The sequence below is a fragment of the Amblyomma americanum genome, chromosome 6, assembly GCF_052857255.1.
Source record: "Amblyomma americanum isolate KBUSLIRL-KWMA chromosome 6, ASM5285725v1, whole genome shotgun sequence".
Classification (NCBI taxonomy): Eukaryota; Metazoa; Arthropoda; class Arachnida; order Ixodida; family Ixodidae; genus Amblyomma; species Amblyomma americanum.
In genome coordinates this window covers 28,181,585-28,203,340 of record NC_135502.1, presented here as the reverse complement: position 1 = coordinate 28,203,340, position 21,756 = coordinate 28,181,585, and the positions used below count along the sequence as shown (strand labels likewise).

General features: G+C 42.9%; 1 protein-coding gene across 1 annotated transcript; it reads right to left on the bottom strand.

The window, feature by feature from the left end:
- Positions 1–235: 235 nt before the first annotated feature.
- PTPMT1 (protein tyrosine phosphatase, mitochondrial 1) lies at positions 236–21,680 on the bottom strand. Its single transcript, XM_077668861.1, has 4 exons — positions 21,407–21,680; positions 20,988–21,068; positions 13,957–14,148; positions 236–8,498 (listed from the first exon to the last, which is right to left on the bottom strand). Exons 1-4 carry the CDS (start codon positions 21,557–21,559, stop codon positions 8,331–8,333), a joined length of 594 nt encoding a protein of 197 aa, XP_077524987.1. The 5' UTR covers positions 21,560–21,680; the 3' UTR covers positions 236–8,330.
- Between the last annotated feature and the right edge of the window lie 76 nt (positions 21,681–21,756).

The following is a 21,756-nucleotide window of genomic DNA, read 5'->3' as shown; positions in this document are numbered from 1 at the left end:
AGGTAAATGAAAAGTTTCGAAGCATGAGTAGACATGCTAGCTCCATTTGTTAGAACAAATATCAGGCGACTAGCTAGTGAAACAATGCAAGAATAAACTTATGTGAATCTGCGTCCTATTAACTTTTGTATATGACTGCACATTGAGTTTATAAATCGCTGCAATGAAGATTTTGCCACATAGTAGGAAATATCATGAGGTACAAGTGATAGTAAGTAAAATTTACACCGCATAATGCCATTAGAAGTCGATTTATTCCTGAAGTTACAATGACAAGGTGCACTGTTGCCATTCTCTGTGCAAAAGGGAAAGACTCCGTGCTTGTACACAATTCATCACCAAGTTCAACAGCACTGGGAAGGTCACCATGGTTAAAATAGAATTACTATGTGTTTATCACAGAAAAAAGGTGCATTCAACATTCTGTACACATAAGTTTGGATGAAGTCAGTGGAAGGAGGCAAGAACGGCATCTGCACATAACCCTAAGACTGCAACCGTTTTAATAAGCAGTAGAGATAGGTTATACAGTTGGTCGAGTTCTTGCTGCCAAGATTTTTCATTGTCTCTGTGAAATAGAATCGGCCTACGCAGTAGAGGAACCATTTTTTTTTTTCTCAAATAGGCTTCCTTCATGTGCGCAGATCTATTTAGTGAGCCAGTTCGGCACTTACTACAGACCTTGAATTCTGTTTTGCGAATTTTTTTTAATTACTAGTGTGCCAGATAGCTAAATGAAAGCAATTATAGGAGGACGGGTTCCAAAAGCCTGGTGTTCACTGAATGTCCACTTGTCTAAAGTACACAAGTAGCCATTAAATGAGTGAAAACAAGAGCTAGCTGGTATGACACAGAGGTAGGTGTATCCACAAGATAGCATACCTAGGACAGGTTAGCGTGAACTTCGTCTGGGAATGCTTGCCTGAAGCTGGCAGTCGGCACCTTAGTTCAATATATGGGCTTACAAGGCAGCCTGTACCAAGCACCAGCTCATGCACCAAAGTCCACACCACTACTCCATTCTTATGCTACATAGTAATCCGTCTTTTTCTTTTTGGCCCAAAGTGGCTATTTAGTTTACGTCTTCTCCGGAGCAAGGAATGACAGCTTAAATCAAATGCTGCATCAGTATCTGCTCACTATCTGAACATTAGCGAACATGCACTAGGCCATCATTATCAGGCTCAGTTGAACACCATATTTACTTGCATAATGAATGCAGTTTTTTCCAAAAATTCTCTGGAAATTTGGAGTGTATGTTCATTACATGGGTGAAAGTGTACAGGAAGAATCCAAAGCGGTGGAACGGGACAAAAACTAGGCTAGTGGAACAAGCACTTCATTCGGTATGACTCATTAAATAAAACAAAAAATATTTTTCAACACGGTTCCTGTGCTCAAGAGCACAGTCAACAACTTTTATCTTAAACCCGCACATGTAACCCACCAGCAGTACGTAATGCTGCCCAAAGCAGAAGAAGAATAAAAGCTTTATTTGGAAAGGCTTTTCCAAAAAAGCCAAAACTAGTGTTCACTCTAGGATAACTCATAGCATCAGGGTGAAGCCCAAACGTAACAGCTAGCCACAGTCAATATGGCAGATCAAATAGCAAAACCCTATATGACCTGCATTGGTTCCCAGAATGTTTGATTCCTTGTGGAACTTTCTTATTGGCTGTTCATCCCATACGGTGAGGCGTAGTAATGACGTTTGCAAAATGGCACTTCGTAGTATTGCGTACTTGTTTTAGTGTTCAAAAAAGGGCATCTACTAGAATTAGCTATACCCCAGAGCAGACTACACACCAAAAGAAAAGGCTGCGTTTATTACGAGGGCTCGTTCATTATAAGGGTGAATACGGTAGTTCCATATCTTTCATCTTCCGAGCAGCATTGGCTGAATTCTTATCACATTGTTAACATACTTTTGTGGGTTAGCGACTCGAGCAGCACTCGAACAAGAGTAGACTGCAACAATACTACTTTTCATGAGTGGTGTAAAAAGGGGTTACTGAGGCAGCCTTGTAACCTGTCCAACATGTTGTGTTAAACATGTTTAACATGTCAACATCTTCAAAGTTTACATACCCTGAGTGACCACTGCACTTGCTCTTTTTCCATTAATCTGCATCATTTGAATTCTTGCAAAGCACAAGCACATGCGAGATCACTTGGCATCATGCAAAATCATTTGCCACCATCCAGCACAAGCTTAAATACTGAAAAGGATTTAAAAATTACAAAGATCCATGATACAAGGAGGCCTAGCTAATATCCACCTTGTATTGAATATGTTGTAGGTATGCCTCGAGACAAACTTCATTGTTTATGTGTTTTGATGTCGCAAACTTCATTGCCAAGTCCACTCTAATGCAAAAACAAATACAGAGTTGTGCATAAACAGTACAGTAAAGTTTGACAAGGTATGCATCCACAACAGATATTCTCCCCTAAATACAAGCAGGCATTGGAAGTCAAGCAATAAAGTGCTTCTGAAGCCTTATTCAAATGCATTTTGCTTTCAGCAGCATGGTCATAGTGTGACCAAAACTGCACACAATGTGAGCAATTAAATACCACACTGCTAACACTGCCCTTTAATCCAGCAGATTTTAAAACAGTGCTCAGAAAGCCAGAACAGTAGACCAGTACTTCACATCTTCCACAATCATGAGGAATAAAAGCTTAGTAAAGAAAAAGCAAAGGCTAGCTTCACATAGCATACTTTCATTACAGGAAGTGCACAGTACTTCCTGTGCCTCATAAATGTACTGTCAAAGATGTATGCTATCTATAAAAAATACAATAGGACATGAAATGGCATTGGGACAAAAGAAAAAAAAGAAAGTAATCATGCAAGATATGTCATTACACAGTTCATCACCTGTCATCTAAGTAGACCATCTCACTTTGACAGAAAAGTGCAAAATAGTCAGCTCTGGGCACTGGGGAAGACTCTGTGCTTGTTTAAAAAGCAATTCGTAAGCACCACAGCATCCCATTGCATGCACATGTTTTGAAACCTGGGCCTTAGCAGGGAAAAGACAATTATGAACTTGGCTTAGCCACAGATTTTACGCATTTGTTTGTATGTAGCGTGCAAGTCATTCAGCTAAAGAGTTGGTAACCATGACCGATACTGCAGCATACAATCGACAGCAAAAATTTGGGTATTAGTAACTTACAGCTCTGAACAACAGCAAAGGGTTGCACCAACTTTGAGATAGCCTTCTACTATTAAAATTAGGCAGACATGACAGTTTTAAGACATTTTTCAACATCCACTTCTTCTGTTGTGCAACACAAGGCAACAAAACTTAAGGGACAAGAGAATGACAATAAATGTATTTATCCCACAACTCTGGTTTTCTTCTTATGCTTTTGTAGTGATAGCTACATTATGGTAGCATTTCGAGCCTTCAGCGTGGCGGTGGCAGGCAACAGTGGCGGCGCAGCCACCGCCACGTGGTCACGTGACCAACCACGCAATACAGAGCAGCTGCTGCCGCTGCCGGCAGCGCAGTGCGCCGGCGAAACCGAGCTGCAACAGCTGTGCACATGCGCCTTGTCAAGCGGGACAAAGATGAAGAAGGAACGCCCAGCGAAACGGAGCGGCGAAAGACTGACTTTGCAATTCAATTGAGCAAGTTCCACGGGCCCAGCTGTAGCTATCGCGTCACTCCAGGTTTAACCAGAGCTAAACCACCGCCAATTTTTGTATTATCCCTTTAATGCCTAAATGATGAAGGAATCAAATAAAAAATCATTCTCTCGACATTACACTACTTATAACGTGCACATGTTCAAAAGCCAATATCAATATTTGTTACTACCGTTAAATTTTGAGAAATTGATGTCACCAATTAGCAACAAGTGGCATTTGGTCCATACTGTGCAGCTAGTCCTAGTTGTGTGAAAAATCAAATGGAGGTCTCAAACTAGCTCAAAACCCCAGAGAGAGAAACTTTTTACATCCATTAAATGTGTTGCTACTTTCCCTGCAAATTTTGCAGAAAATGACAGACAGGGAATTGTTGAATGCTGGCTGGAAGTCGCACACTTATGTCCTGTTTCTTCACACAGCTTGCTCACAGAGACACCTAACATTTTGAAGTGGTGGCTTCTGAAAATATGTTGATGCCAAGCTTTGTATCCAAGCTCTATTAATAATGAGCACAGGGCGCGAAAACGGCATGTCACAAATTCGTGACAATGGGCAGTAAAGGGTTAATCATCAGTGATCATCACCAAATGACGCAGATATTAATACTTGCTGTGTCGCAAGGACTGAACCTTGCTCTCATGCTGAGACCAAACCACCTCTACCATTAGGCTCAGACACTCAACAATAGTGCAAAACATGCTAGTGGAAGACTATGATTTGCATACAGTTTCTTCTTTGTGCTTGTTTTAGTCCTTACTGCATTAGTAGCAGTGGTTCCGAAGTGAAATGGCACACTACCGAAATGAGGATTTGAAGGACTGCTTGCTAGGGGTGCCTCCAGGTTTGTACAGGACATGTCACTCAAACCATGGCGTTATTGTGGACATCATGCTTTTTGCAATAAAGTGCACAGCATCCATCAATACCACATGAACTAGTCAACCGCACACTCATTAGCTAGCCTCCTACTGCACCTGTGCAAAGCTGTACTTTGCGATGTCATGCAGGCAAATCAGAGCATTCAGTACAAGTCACATTTGTCAAGGAAAATATGAACACCACTAACTTTCCACAAAATGGGCTGGGCAGAGGCCATCTTAGTGAAGTGCAACAACAGATGATGCAGCGTCTGCTTTACTAGCCTGAAATTAGCCAGAAGAATAACTAGCTGGAAGCATATCAAAAGCAGTGCATTCGAGAATGTACTCCCTTTTGGGCTTTAAGTTTATGGTTTCCTGAAGTGCACTTAATTAAAAAAAAAAAGATGACGGCAGGTACAGAGGAAGAAATACCAATAAGTACATCTTGTACAGATCCAAGTGTTTACATCTAAACTGAAAAACAAGCTTAAGACATTTGGATGCATGCAGTTAACGAATGACCCATGCACGCAGCAAAGTAACTGAAAACCATGCACATAAAATTGGCTAGTTTCACCTCTGGGAAACCACCATGAATTGTCATTAGTTGCAATCAGAAAAAAAAACAATGTTCACTGAAAGGTGGCAAGATCATACAAACACACAATGCTTTTCGAAACTTCATGCTACTTTGTGTACATTTTGAACAGTCGCCACACCACATGGTGTTTGGAAAACATGTTGTTCACAAGAGAATTAAGTGGCCTCAAAAATTTTGAGAAACACTGTGGTGTGCTGTAGCTGTGCAGCATGGTAACTTGAAATGCTCTACCAAATGGATTAGCTCATCAACCACCAGTCAATGCTTGTAACCAAACATGGAAAGTTTCACAATGGAAGTGTAGAAGTGCTTTGTGTAGGAGGGGTTAATCAAGATAGGGAAATCAATAACCTATGCAAAGGCAGCACGTGGCATAATAAAAACTACAGCCATTAAGCCCAGCAATGGCATTCAACGCATACATAAGTTACCGTCCAAAATAGAGAAGAGAATCTCAAAATCTGCATAGCTTTTTACAGGCACTCGCTAATGGCAAGAAGCCTTGTTTTTACGCATCTCTTACAGCATACAAAATGGAATCATGTGCATGAAACGTCAGGTTACTGTTTTATTACCCTATTCTCAAGGAGTTTTATCAGACAGAATATCTGCTGCTTCCTGCTAAAATGAAGTTGCTTCCCAATATTATTCAATACCTTACTGCAATTGCTAGCATGCTATGCAAATTGTCTCATATGTACATATTGTTTCATGGTAAGCTGCAAGTCACAGCTTGGAAACAGGCTGAAGCATTGGTAACTAAAATAGCACTAAATATGCATCCAACACTATTAAATGGTTTGGTTTATGGGAGTTTAACGTCCCAAAGCCACTCAGGCTATGAGAGACGCCGTAGTGAAGGGCTCCGGAAATTTCGACCACCTGGGGTTTTTTAACGTGCACTGACATCGCACAGTACACGGGCCTCTAGAATTTCACCTCCATCGAAATTCGGCAGCCGCGGCCGGGATCGAACCCGCGTCTTTCGGGCCAGCAGCCGAGCGCCATAACCACTCAGCCACCGCGGCGGCTTCCTATTAAATGCTGATTGAATTCCTTCCTGGAATAATTCATAAAATCCCCAACACCAAAAACACATGCTTGCATATGCAGTGCCAAATGTGCAGCAATACTGTCTTTATCAAATATTTGCTACTGCAAGAGGTTAACTTCAACAGTAGAATAAAGATGGCTATGCTGCATACAAGTTCGTTCGTGTCCCTTACTGCCCAAAATGTTGCCCAAGGTCATTTTTTACTCCCACAGGCATTGTTACACAGGGTTCCAGACACCAAGTGATAAAATTCCACCATAACTGCCTAAATAAACACAGTTCAAGCATAGCACATGTAACAGCAGCACAGTATGTACACTAATCATGAGGTTTGCATCGAAAAACTGCTAACAAATATATAGCAAAGCAGCTGTTGGGCTTCACCCAGCATCTCTCAATCACCCACAACCACAGAATGAGATGGAAGTGCAGACTAGCATGCTGCTTTGCATCTGACACGTGCCGTGAATGCCGCGCTGCCATCATACCCCCACTCAGCTTTTCTCTATACTCTCAACCTCTGCTCCCCTTGCTTGCCATTGCGCCTTTTGTGCCCCTTTTGCCACCCTCCTTGCAGACATGATTTGACTGATGTGCCTACATGTGCCCACGACATGTGCCACTGGCCAGCATCGCTGCAAGACAGAATACAGCGGAAAGCAGCGGCAAGGAAAACAGGAGCATTCTGATTATGTCGCAATGCCATCTATCAGATACTCCAGCCCGATAAAGCACTAGTCACGTGCCCTTACCAGAGTCACCTCTCCTGTCCATGTTGCTCACGGTGATAATTAAACTTGCATTTTGAAAAAATGTGGTCACCAGTGCGTTCTCACTACAGTGCTGTGAGAACAGTCCTCGAGCAAGCAGTGGCCAGCATGGTTTTTTCACGGTCCATGCACATGCTTTATATGTTACCGTTTTCTCTCTATTCCCCACACATATATGCACCACGCAAAGCCAGCACTGCTGCCACGATGAGCAGGCCTCTGTATTCCACAATGAGCCAACCCTTATTGCCATGCCAGCCATGCATATTTGTAGACAGCACCACACAGAACTGCTGTCATTTACTTTGAATAGGTTCTTGCACAGACGGACCTCCTGCAGATCAGTGTTCAACAGAACGACAGGGAACAGAAAAATCGTAGTGCTGCAGTAGAAACAAATAAAGCATATCAATAGATACCACTGTACAAGTTATAAAGATGAAAGCACCTGTAGGCATACACTACATCATCACTGCTGGCCACAGTAAAATTATGCTTTCTACAAGGACAGAACTATCGAGTTAGCAAAGTGAAACAAATGAGGTCAATGCGGACCACAGTGAAAAGGTTGCGAGCTACACTAATTCCACACGACTTTGATGCCTTTCTCCCCAACTGGGCAAGTGTCAATGCAACCGAGAATAAAGGAAGCTACCTTTCTAGCCTGATGCAGAAGCTTCGGCAGTGGTCAACACCTTGGTGAAAGCCTGTATAGCACACATTATGTTTCCAACTTTTGCAAGCCTCCATTAGCAGCATACAGAAGTATAATGCCCAGTCAGGTTGTAACCAGTCTCACGGGAGTGAATTTACATGCTTGGATAACATCACACACAGTCATTCTGAACATCCTTCCAGCCGTGAGCCGGGTCCTTGAGTGTTTTTCTTCCTTCACAAAACTGCTGCAGTGGAATTCTTATCGACATCGCAACAGCCCTTGATGATCTAGGAAAACCAAATGCAGCAGAGTGAAAGAAAATGTGCATGATCTGCTGCACTCGTTCAATATGCGCAATAGGCCTGGGAGCATTTTTCAAACTTGCAAGCCTCCATCCTCTGCTTACATTCAAGATTAGGAATGAGCCCTGACAGGCAAGGTTGTGCTAATGATTTCATGAGTCATTACTGATAAGAAAAGGCTCTTATGGCACCATGGAACTAAGAGGGCTACACAGAAAGCTAGAAGGTAGCAAAACATTTTCTAGTTTTCAAGAACTAAGTTAGGCAATGAAATAAATACATGGACTGTGAGGGCTGCCAAAAGCTGCACCATCACACACTGGTGCCACTGCACTACAGTCCTCCCAGCCTTGTTGCTTCCTAGAGGCACTCGCAAAACACAAAAGGTTTGAGAAATGTTGACGAGAGACAGCAAACAGAGTTAGCCAGGGCTGCTGCTGATGACGGGAGGACCACCTGACTCCAATGTAGCAGCCACATTCTTATTGAAGTAGGTGTGCAGAGCCTCCCATTGGGCGTAATGCAGCAATATGTGGGGGCGCTTCTGCCGAAGAAGGTCCACAGTCTTCTGTGGTGTCCACTGGTACCTCTGAAGGAAGCAAGGCATGAAACAAAGAACTGCGTGTCAATCTTCTTCTGCACTTCCTGCCATATTGCAATGGTATCCTTTTATTCCTTAGAGTAAGATGGGGCTCATGTCAACAGTTATGACTTTTTCCATTGAAAACCACCAGGAGCAATAAATTTATAAACACGAGTAAATCTTATAACTGTACTCAGCCAAGTCTATCTGTGCAAATTCAAAAATCCATGTTTGCATCAGTGCCTATATATACAATACAGTCATTTACACACCACTTGTGTCATTTGTATTCAATTGTTTACCAATTCAACCGCTCAGCTTGACAGTTCAACAGCTGTAGTGATGTTCCATTTGGGGAATTTCTCTTTTCCAGGGAATCCGAGGGTAAAATTTGGCAAAAAGAGAATTTTTACACAGATTTTGGAATATTAAGAGCCGAAGTTGTCTCACTTTTTCCAAATTGACCGAGTTTTTTAGCTGCTGCAGGGAAATGGGGCCTGAAATAATGAAGATGGGTTTAATGAAGAGAATTTTTGGTCACTGCATGGAACATTACTGAACAGCTGTGCAGCACTTCACAAAGTGTTGCTTCGCCAGAATGGAAATAGCTAGCATCACCTACAGTAAATAGAAAAGTTATGCCAAAACTAACCAAACACAATCTCAATATGCAAGTTCACTCATGTCCAAGAGATTGGAAATTTGTGGGTTTAGCATGTTAGGACGCAAATCTGGTACTGAAGCTCTCACATAAAGCACAGCGTGCCCTCATGTTTCATATCACACGTCGGTGAACTTTAACCTCAGTGTCATGTTTTATCTACTTCTGGTGCCACTTGTCACAGTCAAATTTACAAACCACAGGAGCTTCAACAAGAATAGTTGCAGACATGCAGCTTTGCACTGACATGAGCCACATATGTCACACACAAAAGTGCATGCTGCACTTTTAAACCCCTAATGGACAAATTTTGTTTCGAAAATGATAAAATGTTCATTTAGTTCCCATGCTGCCATCTGTCGGAAAACTAAAGAAATGCTTATGACGAGAGCTACTCGCCTTAAACTGAACACAAGGCGCCAGAAAACACACGGCTAGCTAGACTCTTTATGAGCCAGAAATGACAGTCTGGCTCATGAAGAGCCTTCCTCATCCATGTCCGCTAGAGGGTTAAACCTCAGGGTTCACACCGTGAGAAAATTACAATGTTAAAGGGGAACTCCATGTTTTTTTGACCTCTACTCCTTTCTACTGAAACTTTCACGGTAGGTTCTCCAGTCTTCTGATCCTTTGCGTCAAATTTTGCAGCACGGCAGCGTTTAATTTTGGCGCACATTAATTTAAAATTTTTCTATTTCGTGGCTTCAATCAGGGCGAACTCTATGGGCAATTGCATGCCTGTTGATAATCACCCTCGTCTGCTGAGAGAAAACATTTCAAGATTGTTTTTGGTCATTTCAGGGAAATAATGCTTGAAGCTGCCAATTACAGTCACCAGTTAAGCCAATCAATGTGCACGAGAGGTTTTTCGACGGCATCCATGACATCGTACTTTAGTCAAAATCCAGTTTAGATGGTTTTTGCTGTTTTATAACTGTTTTCCTCTTTATTTTGAAAAAGTATTCATTCAACCAAAGACTGCTGGGATGATGATGATGGATTTTTATGGCGCAAAGGCATCTGTGGCCAAAGAGCACCACGGTACAAGGTGTTCTCAACTACTCAAGGTGGAGTCGAGGACCCACTTCCCAAGCATTTCACACTAAAGAAGCCTAGCACCAGGCTGGGGAACGCTTGTACCCATTGTATCACTGGTGAGTTACCGGCGGCACTGGGGATCGAACCCCGCACCTCCCGCATGCGAGGCGGATGCTCAACCACTTGGCTACTGCTGCGGCCAATGACTGCAGGGAGGTCCAAGAAACACATTGAGTTAGAATATGCATGAAAACCCTCCAGTGTTGCCTTTCAACATGGTTTCCAGTAAGCCGATAACTCTGGAGAAATTTACAAACCATTAACAACAAAAAATTCAAAGTTAGACGAAAGGACACTCTCCAATCTGAGAACTCAACACAGTCAAAATACTTTACAGGTTTTACAAAAAGTGAAAGTGAGATATAAGATTCGCCACTTTTCAAATAGCACCTTAAAGCAGCCACTTAAACAATGGTACTGTCCTTCTCCTTAACATTTTCATCATTGCAGTTTGCAACAGCAGACAGTATAGCACACTTTTGTTACCTCAACAATAAGCCACATGCATTCTAGATGCTGTTTTAAAACTAGAGGTTGTATTTTTCAGTTTAAACCGGAAAAAAACCAATAAAAATATGCCGAATTCATTTTTTAAAATTCGGTTTTAACCAGAAAAGGTCAGTATCACTGGCATGCATGTGACAACTGGCTGTTCAGTGCCAGTTGCAGGAGGTCATAAGGAAAAATTATGCAAGCACTGAATTGAGGAACTGCAACTACAGCACGATAACCAAATTTTAGAACTAAACTCACATTTACGTTATTGCCCGATCATTTAACATCGACATTTTTACTTTTTGTTACGAATGTACAATTACCTTCTGCAAGGATAGCTCTGGCCATTTATGTGCTAATTACCGCTGCATGAGCTGCGCATTAAAAAAATCAAAGACAGGCCAGGATAAGCTTTAGGAGACACTTCGCAACACAGGGACATGATGTATTTCACCGAAAAAAAAAATGAAAACTCGTACGCACAACATAATTTATTAGCCGAAAGAAAAACAAAATTTGAGTTCTGAAATAAACACTCAAAAAGTCCGCCGAATTTTTGAAAAATAAAAACCGAAAAGTCCAACCCCTAGTAAAACACAATCAAATAGCTATCAGAAAACTAACTGCACGCGCATTCACGATAGTGCCATACAGTATAAAATTATATCAACTGAAGTCTTGAAAGGCGAGGGACGCATCCCTAATAGGGGCATCAATTTGTGAAAAAAAAGAAGCTTGATTCATGTTAATAACAGGCCCAAGGGAATCCTCAAAGGTGCAGTTAATTTTGAACAAAAAATAATAGTTATGTCCCACCCAAGTGCTTGCATACAGAAGCAAAAAAACCTACAAAATTTTTTCTGACATTCACAGCTAAATAAAAATCTGTCCTGGTCTGGAGCATACACCCCGGACTGCCACCTTCTAGGCAGTTGTTCTGCCAATCAAGCTCTCCATGATGGTCAGCAGATGGTTGCGTAAGACAGAATTAACAAAAAGGCAGATAGCTTTTCTTTGCAGCCACAGTGGATGTAAACTGTAATTATTCCCTTATTTGAATAAGGTTTTCTGCAGCACCCATATTCTGGGATCTTTTATAGCTGATGGAACACCACAATAAGCTTACAGCACAGTCTTGAAGCCAACGAAAAATAAAAAAAAGCAGTTGTGCAGACAATGGTCGGCGTGATGGGCAATACAGGCAAACTGATGATCGATGTTCACAGGAGGAAAGCGTCACGCATAATACATCACTGGTGACATATGCATTTCCTCAAGGCTCCAAAGAAGGAAGCTGCAAGCCGTGGCTGCTTTTCCCTGTCAGTGTAGCGGGATGGGACCAGACTAAAAGACATCCCTCGCACATGCACACATTGAGTGCAACGAAAGCCTCTGTGTAGAAACTGAGTAGTACAACAGACTCATGCAAGCCAGGTTGTTTGTTGCAGAACAGGAAACTCAATTCTTCTTGTGGTTTCTTTTCCAATGGCTTCAGGGTAATAAATCTTTGACTCAAGCTTGAAACTTACTTGCACAATAAGCCAAAGCACGTCCTATATCTTCACACACAAAGGGGAATATTATGGAGTTCCAATTTTTATTGGTTCTCACTCTCGAATTTTTGCTGTTCATTTAACTTTTTAACTGCTACTAATATATATATATATATATATATATATATATAATATATATATATATATATATATATATATATATATATATATATATATATATATATATATATATATATATATATATATATATATATATATATATATATATATATATATATATATATATATATATACACACTACTGTGACTGCTCTTAAGCACTGTGGTATTTATAATTAAATATTTTGGGTCCCTGTCAGCGCTTTCAATTCAATTCTTGTCTTTTTAACACTAATTTTCAATATTAACTTAAAATTAAGATAAAGGGTTATTAATCTGAGACTGTGTGAGCTTTTTTAACCACCACAGCTCATTTAGCCCCTTGAGGCACAGCATCCATGTTAGTAATGCCACTTTTCAAAATTTTTCTTGAAGCGTCTAACGTCTTCAGGAAGTCACTGATGCTGGCTACATTTGGAATCCCTGCTGGACAGAGGGGCAGGGCCATTTTGCGTCTAAATATAAGAATCACTTTTCACACCAGGAAATCGAGACAGATGTTGCAAAATTGTACAGTGACTATAAGGGAGCACTGTCTGGTTCTGTCATTCTTTCTCCTCTCACACAGTGGAATGTTTTACTAATCTGATTTTTGAGTTGTGGAAAGTTTCCTATGGTAAAGAAAATAACTGACTGGGGGCATAGGTGGTTTTTTTAAAAAAATAGGGCAAAGTAGGCTGCAATTCCGTGAGCGTGGAAGTGCGCAGCCTGTGTGAATTCCTAAGTTTTTGAGCCACCCATGTTATTTTTGTAAAACAGGGGGTTTAAGTATATACACACAAATTTTAAGATTTTTCTCGACAGCAGAACGCAATGCATGTCTGAAGGATTAACCTCAGCGTGCAGTCCCTTTGGCTGCTAATTTTAAGCACCAGCTTTCGTGCACACTGAAATTGCAGCCTGAACCACCTCACGTGATATTAGAATAGAGTGATGAGAAAGCTGGCAGACACACTTGAGCGATGCTAGTAAATATGCACTGAGCACATGTTCAATGCTTCCTACATTGCCTTTTGTACTACTTGAGGAACACCTCTTTGTTGGTTCTGCAATATGAATTTCGCCCCTTCAGCTTTAGCCGAGACGCCGCTTACTCACAGCATACAGACCAATGGCAGCTCAGACTCTCAATACTCTTCATTAACTTATGCAGTATAAAACTGCCTTTATTCCTAACTATTGGTGTGCACTATCACAACACAAGCTTTCATTCAACCTGCCTATGCATATTCACCACTAAATAGCCGCTTATTAATGAATTTTTCTACACCACAGCTGCCCAAAAGCTAGGAGATGCATCATAGTGTAAGGCCACCAATTAATTTCAACCATCCAGGGTTCTTCAACACTCACTAATATCTCAGTACATAGACGCATCTTTGCCTTTCACTTCCTCTGATGAAATTCAAGTAGGACTTGCGTGCACACACTCAAACTCGGCAGCACAATGCCATAGATGATGTGCCACTACGCAAGGGCGCCAACTGGCTACGCTCTTCCTAAATGGTTTCACAATATCCGAAGCAAAGCACACAAACCTGCATCAGGTAGCACCCGACAAGCGTTGCGCTGCGCGTCCTACCAGCCTTGCAGTGAACGTAGACGGACTGGCCGGTGCCTTCAAAGCTCTGAATGAACTGCACACCACGCTGGAGCTTCTCTTGGCAAGGCGCCTCAAAGATGTCCGTGGTGCTCAGCTGGAGGAACTTGACACCACATTTTTCCCATTCCTGGATTGACAATTGCAAAAGTATGCTTGTACAGTCAGCAGTGCATGTTCACAGGAAGCGTGTACTTGGGAACAAATTTTCTGCAGCACTGGCTCGCGATGCCCAGTCACCTAGTATTTATATTAGTGTATGAAGCTTGCATGCACCCTCATACCTGCAGCCATTATAGGCACTTGGCTAGTGTGACATTACTGAAATAATTTTTTTTTCCCACACAGTCATATTGCCTAACCCTCTGCTACTCTCTGTACATCACTACATTTCATTTCATTCCCAAAGTATTTCATGATAACTCGGTTGCCTTCGGATCATTGCATTACCTTCCTGCTTATGCTGCCCTTCAGCAGCATGTTCACGAGCAAAAAAAAAATTGCATCTCTGCTTATTGCAGATATGCCTTCCTGTACACACCTGTGTTTCTCAGTTCAATGCTTATGTCATACAACATGTTAGTAAGATCATGATTAGAGCATGTCTCTGTGATCTGAGAGCCATTTGCAAGAAAGCTAGGGCTCTAGGGAATTCTAACAAATTAAGCACTGTGTATGCTGCTGGGATAGCTGATTGGGTTCTGTCATTATGGAATGTGCAGTGATGGTAGACGACAGACATAGATGAGAATGACACACAACTGCACAGCTGTGTGTCCTTCTCATCTATGTCGATCATATGCCAGCACTGCACATTCCATTATGACACCAATCAAGCGATCTGCAGATTTGTGTTTATGCTGAGTATCTACGACTGCTGGAAACTCCAACCAAATTAATAAGAAGTAATGACATCACTGCTCTAAAAGCCTATGGAAACTAGCAAGATTAAAATTTTTCTCGGCTGTGGAATCGCAGTTTTTGACCAGATTAGTCAACCTATTTTCATTCATGATCACCTACATTACAAAACATCTGCACATTAACAGGTTAAATTGCATATATTTACACTTAAACTTGTAAATATTCCTGCTCTCTGAAAATTGCCACCAAATCAAACCTTCCTTGCTGATATATACATGCACTGATTCAAAGATGAACCTACTTACACCAGTATTTATAAAGATTGTAAGACCCCCGAAGTTAAGTTCCCGGGTGCTACGTTTTCCGAGCTGATAAGTCTCTGTGAGTCAGTCCCATCCAAGCTCCCATATAAAGCCGTGCAATACAGGATCAGCCGTTATGTCGCAATTGGACGTGGGGGCATTCTCGCGTGCCATGCCGCAAATGTCACCTCGCGATAGTGGTTAACCAGTGTGCCAGCATATGTTGACAGCCTATGTTCAGCGCGCGCGGAAGGGCGACGGCAGACCAACCAAAGCGGGACTCTATTATAGACTCATCAATCGGCGGTTGGCCGCCACCGTGCTTGGAGGCTTCCGGAGTGTTGCACCTACACGACAGACGCCGAGCACGCTTACGAGCAGCATGAATACCGTTGCACCTGTTGGTGCAGTTCCAGCGCCGCTGCGGCGCGAGCTCGAACAAAGGCGCGAAAACGAAAATATGCCGTGCAAACGGCGATGGGGACCGTGGTGGCTCAGTGGTTAGGTCACTCGGCTACTGAGTCGGAGTTCCCGGGTTCGAATCCGGCCGCTTCGGGCAAAACGCAAAGGAGCCCTTGTGCTGTGTGATGTCAGTGCACGTTGAAGATCCCCAGGTGGTCAAAATTATTCCGGAGCCCACCTCCACTAGGGCGCGTCTTTCTCTCTCTCTTTTTTCATACCCACCTTCCTCCCTTCCCTTATGGCTGGGTTCGGGTGGACGAGATGCCAGCTCAATTGCTGCAACTTATTTACTTTCCCCAAAAAGCCAGTTTTCAAGTGTTATACTAGATACAGTGGTGCCGCAGGGTTGGCTAGCTCTGAGGCATTCTTCTGTCCTTGTTTTGTCGCCTGTAGCCTAAACACACATTTTCTAGGTTCCAATAAACAATGACTGCAATAGAAGCGGCTGCCCCGAAAACAGCCCAGAAGTGCACACAAGCGTGTGCTCAAGAAAATTGAAAATTGGTTTTAGGGGAAAGGAAATGGCGCAGTATTTGTCTCACATGTTGGGGGACATCTGAACCCCACTGTAGGGGAAGGGATAAAGGAGGGGCTAAGAGAAGAAAGGAAGAGGTGGCTAGTAGAGGGCTCCGGAATAATTTCGACCACCTGGGCCACTGCGGCGGGTGCATGCATGCATGTGCTCAAGCTTCCTCCATGCATTCTACGTACGCGCCCTCTTTCCTCGCTACTGGCTCCCTTCTACCAACAGCTGCTCCGGCAAATGGAGAGCCATTGCTGGACGTTTAGGGCACTCGTGCATGTGAACAATCGCGACAGCCACAAGGCCTTGCAAATTCCAGAGAAGTATATGCTATAGGCAAATAAATAAAATAAAAGCCTAGGAGACAAAGATTGTATTTTTTTAACGCGCGCTCTCGGCTACTACGTTTTTTTTTCTGCGGTCCCGTGAAAATCTTATAAGAGGAGTTTGACTACTCACTTTATGTGCTAAACACACAGCATATATGGCATCTCAGAGAAATGATACATACCGCTATTATTTTCCTTTCTTATTTTCTGTGTTCAGCAATTTTATTAGTAACATCTGCAGGCTCACACTATCGTCTTTTCCACTGATGCTCAAACACATCTTTGAAAGTTTGCAAATTTCACACTACAGCAGAGCTCTGTTTCTCACATAGGAACAAATCTATCTATGGACAGTAAACAGCACTTTTAATTATTTCACATAGAGAAAATTATACATAGCAATTCAATATTAGCCTGACTCCATTCACTGCATTTCAAAGGCCTCTCCCATACCTCTCGAATTAACCTTTTAGTGTCCACTGTTGCCCAAGAGCAACAGCCTAAGAAAATTATTATTATTATTATTATTTCTTGAACACACCCTGCTGCACGATACCGCTGGCGCCATCTGTGGAATGTACTAAGTCTAGCAAGCATTATGAGCTTGAAGTAAATACGTAGAGATGGCAGCACCGCTTTTTTTTTGTCGTTTTTTTTCTTGACGGTTCTGAGAGATGTCAGCGCAAGGACGGCGCACATGAGTAAATTTGTTCAGCTACGGCGGTATAGGACACTACAACTGTCAGACTAGCTTATAAGGCCTTGTACAACATTTATGAGGAGGCTAAACGGTGTTTCCGCAATTTGTACGACAAACTTTTACGCGCCAAAAGTGGTGTTGCCCAGGAGCAACAACGGGCATATGCGGAGGCATGATCACATGTAGGGAGATATCGTTTGTGGGAGTTTTTGCTGTGCTGAAGGTAAAGCAAAGCAATAGCAGAATGTTCATTCTACCGAATAGAATAAGCGTTCCTCATAAGGTCATATTTTGTGTCTTTCATATATAGATGGCGATGTCAAAAGAAAAAAAGTGGCTTACTGATGAAGAAATTCAGGAGCTTATCTTTATTCTGGACGGTGAATTGTCCGACACTGACTTCGACAACGACCCGGATGACCCCGACTATGATCCGAGAGATGCTCGAAAATTGATTGATACCTGTCCACTAGAAATAGTGACCAATCTTCGTTACAAAGAGCCATGCGTAGAGGATGACGAAGGAATGTCAGGCGATAATGTTGAAGCTTTGCCGGGTACTTCTCGTGCCCACTCGGTGGCTCCGTGCAAGGAAAAGAAATAAAACGTTCGTAGAACATGGAGGAAAGAAGACCTTTCCGTTGATGGCACTGACTGGAAGGAGGAGCTGCCCTCACCACCCGACGAGGTGCTAAGCCCTTATGAATACTTTTGTTCGTTTTTTTGATGAAGATATGGTATACATATTGCGCTATCAATCAAATCTGTATTCTACCCAGAAGAAAGGCACCTGTGCGAACATCACCGAGGAGGAAATGAAGAAGTATCTTTCCATATTGTTGATTTCGGGGACAGTCAGAGTACCTTATTTCCGGATGTTTTGGCAGCGCGGCACAAGATTTGCGCCTGTGGCGGACCTCATGTTGAGGAATTGCTTCGAGGCCATACATCAATGCCTACACATGAATGACAATTCGCAGGCAGTACCACGGGACTCCGAGGGCCACGACCGCCTTTTCAAGGTGCGCCCACTTGTAGACCGACTGAAGAAGAACATGAAGGCTGTGGCTCCAGAGGAGCGGCAAAGCATTGACGAACAAATTATTCCATTCAAGGGGAGGTCAACCCTAAAGCAGTACATGAAATTGAAGCCTCACAAGTGGGATTATAAAGTTTTTGCGATGGCAGATTCTTCCGGCATTATGCATGACTTCATCATCTATAAAGGTAAAGGCACTGCGCACGACCATGGGTTCGGCATCTCCGGCGATATAGTCATTGATCTGGTGAAATATCTTCCAGAGCACAAAAGCCATAAGTTATTTTTTGATAACTGGTTTACCAGCCTGCACCTTGTGGGGGAACTGAGGTGGAAAGGATGCTTGTGTGTTGGCACCGTCAGGGCCGACAGGACAGAGAACTGCCCGCTGGCTGTTGATGCAGCTCTCAAGGCGCAAGGAAGAGGCTCCGTGGATTTTCGCTTGGATGAGGAGTCTAATATCGGAATCATCAAATGGTTCGATAACAGCTACGTCCACCTTGTGTCCACCTACACTGGCGTCCAACCAACCGACATATGTAAGCGATGGAACAGCAAGGAAAAGCACATCGTCGATGTTCCACGCCTTTTTGCCGTAAGGGAGTATAATGCCTTCATGGGAGGTGTTGATCTCGCTGACATGCTCACTGAGCTTTATCGCACGGTCCACAAGTCCAAAAGATGGTACATGCGGATATCTTTTTGGATGATTGATGTTTCAGTTGTCAATGGGTGGCTGCTGTAGAAACGTCATAGTGCTCAGCTGTCCGTCCAAAGAAAGTTGTCACTCCTGACCTTTCGAGCTCAAACTGCCCAGGCCCTCGCACTCGTGAGGTCAAAGCCATTGAAAAGAAGATCAGGTGCCGCCACTGAGCTTGGAATTCTGCCTGCAAAACAGATGATCCATTGTCCGGTGACACCAAGGCCCACAGTGGACGGCATGAATCACTGGCCTCAGTACGGTGAAAATAAGAACCGGTGTAAGTACTGCAAATCCAGCTACACTTTTCTATACTGCGCAAAGTGTAACATGCACCTATGCCTCCTTCCAAGCCGCAACTGCTTCAAGGCATTCCATGTGGAGTACGACCACAGATGCCTAATGTTGCTCTGGAGCAACACCTCATTATGCAGCCATGAATAAACAATTTTTTTCTGACAGCAAAATTTGCATATTTTGTCCATCCTATATGCATGCTAAAGTTTCTGTGATGCTCCATATTGAAATAAAGTTTTGGGCATCAAAGAGTTAACCGTGTCCTAGCTGTGCCAGCTGCAGCCACTTGATCCTCAAAAACTTTTTTTTATCTCACCTGCCCACCTAACTTTCTGCCTCCCCCTGGTACGCTTGCCTTCTCTTAGTATACAGTCCGTTACCCTTAACGACCACTGGTTATCTTGTCTTCACATTACGTGTTCTGCCCAAGCCCATGTCTTCCTCTTGATTTCGTCTAGGATGTCATTAGTCCGCATTTCTCTTACCCACTCTGCCCTCTTCCTGTCCCTTAAGGTTACACCTATGGCTATCATTTTCCTTTCCATAGCTCACTGCGTTGTCCTCAATTTAAGTTAAACCCTTTGCGTTAGCCTCCACGTTTCAGCCCCATAGGTGAGTACCTGCAAGATGCAGCTGTTATATACTCTTCTCTTGAGCACGGATATTGGCAAACTGAATATTCATGTCCAGAAAGAACAGGCCAAATGTGCTCTACCCCATTTTCATTCTTCTAGTTATTTCTCTCTCCTGATCCGGATCTGCAGTCACTACCTGCCCTAAGTAGACGTATTCCATAACCACTTCCAGAGCCATGCTACCAATTGTAAACTGCTGTTCCCTTGCGAGACTGTTGAACATTACTCTGGTTTTCTGCATATTAATATTGAGACCCACAGTTCTGCTCATGTCTGTCATTGATCATGCTTTGCAGTTCATCCCCTGAGTGACTTAGCAACGCAATCACCAGCGAATCGCAGATTACTAACATATTCTCCATTACCTCTTATCCCCAACTGTTCCAATACAAGCCTCTGAATGCCTCTTGTACCTAAGGAGGCTGTGAATAGCAGAGGCGAGATTGTCTCCCTGCCTGACACCCTTCCTTATCGGAATTAATTTTATTGGTGACTTTATGGAGGACTATATAGTCCATATGATAGCTGTACAGCCATTAATAGATATCTCCCAGTATTTTTACATAAGGCTCTTCTACGCCCCCAAATTTGCAATGCCTGCAAGACCGCGAAGGTTTCGACTCAATCAAATACTTTCTGATAATCTATATGAGGGCTATATATAGGGGTTGATTATATTCTGCAGAATGTAATAAGCTACATCAAATAGGAGTAACTTTTTATACTACCCCTCTGGCATGCCTGCAGGCCAAGCAGTTCTCTTATTGCAAAAAGTTTTTAGTTTTAGGGGGGTTCAACGTCCCAAAGCGACTCAGGCTATGAGAGACGCAAAGAATCAGTTCACAACATGCAACATCAAAACTACATAATTAAGCACCACGACCATCGTTAACATCTTTAATTTTTCACTGCAAGAAAAAAAAGTATTACATTTGGCACACAAATATTTAGCCATACATCCATACGCACAATTTATAATTCCAGAGAACGAAAGACAGTCAGAGAAAGTTTAGTCACCGCTGAGATAAACTATATATATTTCTTTCATCTTGTGGAGGGGAAGCTAACGTAGCCTTGCGCCGCGCCAGACGAGATCGCAAGCGAAACACAGTGCTTACTTCCTTGCTCGTGACCCAATAACGTAGCTCGAAGTCTTCGTTCATTGACACGACCCCTCGCACGTTCTCTTCTTCCAGCAACTGAAACATGGGAGAGGGGAGCACACAGAATTAGCAGCAAACTTGACAGACTGCTTAATCCGTTAAACTACAGTTATGTAGACTCTGCTATGTAACGCAATATTCCTTCCTTAGTAACAGTCCGGAGGTGGAAAAGTATGAGCGAAACCGGGCAACGAACGCTGAACAAGCGTACAGTACATACGTGCGCATGCAGCGCGCCAGTACGATGCGCGCTGCAGTATACTGTTCTAATGCCTGAATCAGGACGCATGGCCGCAACACACAAAGTCGTTACGAATGTTTAGAAATGTTGAGCAAACGCAAAAGTGATTGTGTAACGACGCTGGGACACATACCTTAGGTGTGATACTGCGGAAAGGCAACGCTCCGAGGATAACGGTATCGTCAATGCGGTCGTACCACCGCCTCGTTGACACACGCTCCATGACGACATTATAGATTAACGAGGGGTAAAACGTAACCCTCGAAAACATTCCGTAAAATTTCATGCGAGAACCACTCCAATGCACCGGCGAAGGCCCAGTGCAGAAAACAGAAAAGCAACGTTTCCGTGTAGTCTGCTTTAGGGCTTCACCTGCGCGAAGGGAACGACGGGATACGCAAAACTTGTCACGTGACCACACTGACGCGCTGGTGCGCGCTGACAACTTTGTTTTTAATTTTTCTTTTTTTTTAGCAGCGCGTG

Excerpts from the sequence above, each read along its gene's own strand:
- PTPMT1 (XM_077668861.1), bottom strand. The coding sequence starts at position 21,559 with ATGAAATTTTACGGAATGTTTTCGAGGGTTACGTTTTACCCCTCGTTA. Across the intron at positions 14,149-20,987 it reads ATTGGGTCACGAGCAAGGAA|GAATGGGAAAAATGTGGTGT; the intron begins GTAAGCACTGTG and ends TTGTCAATCCAG. Across the intron at positions 8,499-13,956 it reads TCGGGTGCTACCTGATGCAG|AGGTACCAGTGGACACCACA; the intron begins GTTTGTGTGCTT and ends TGCTTCCTTCAG.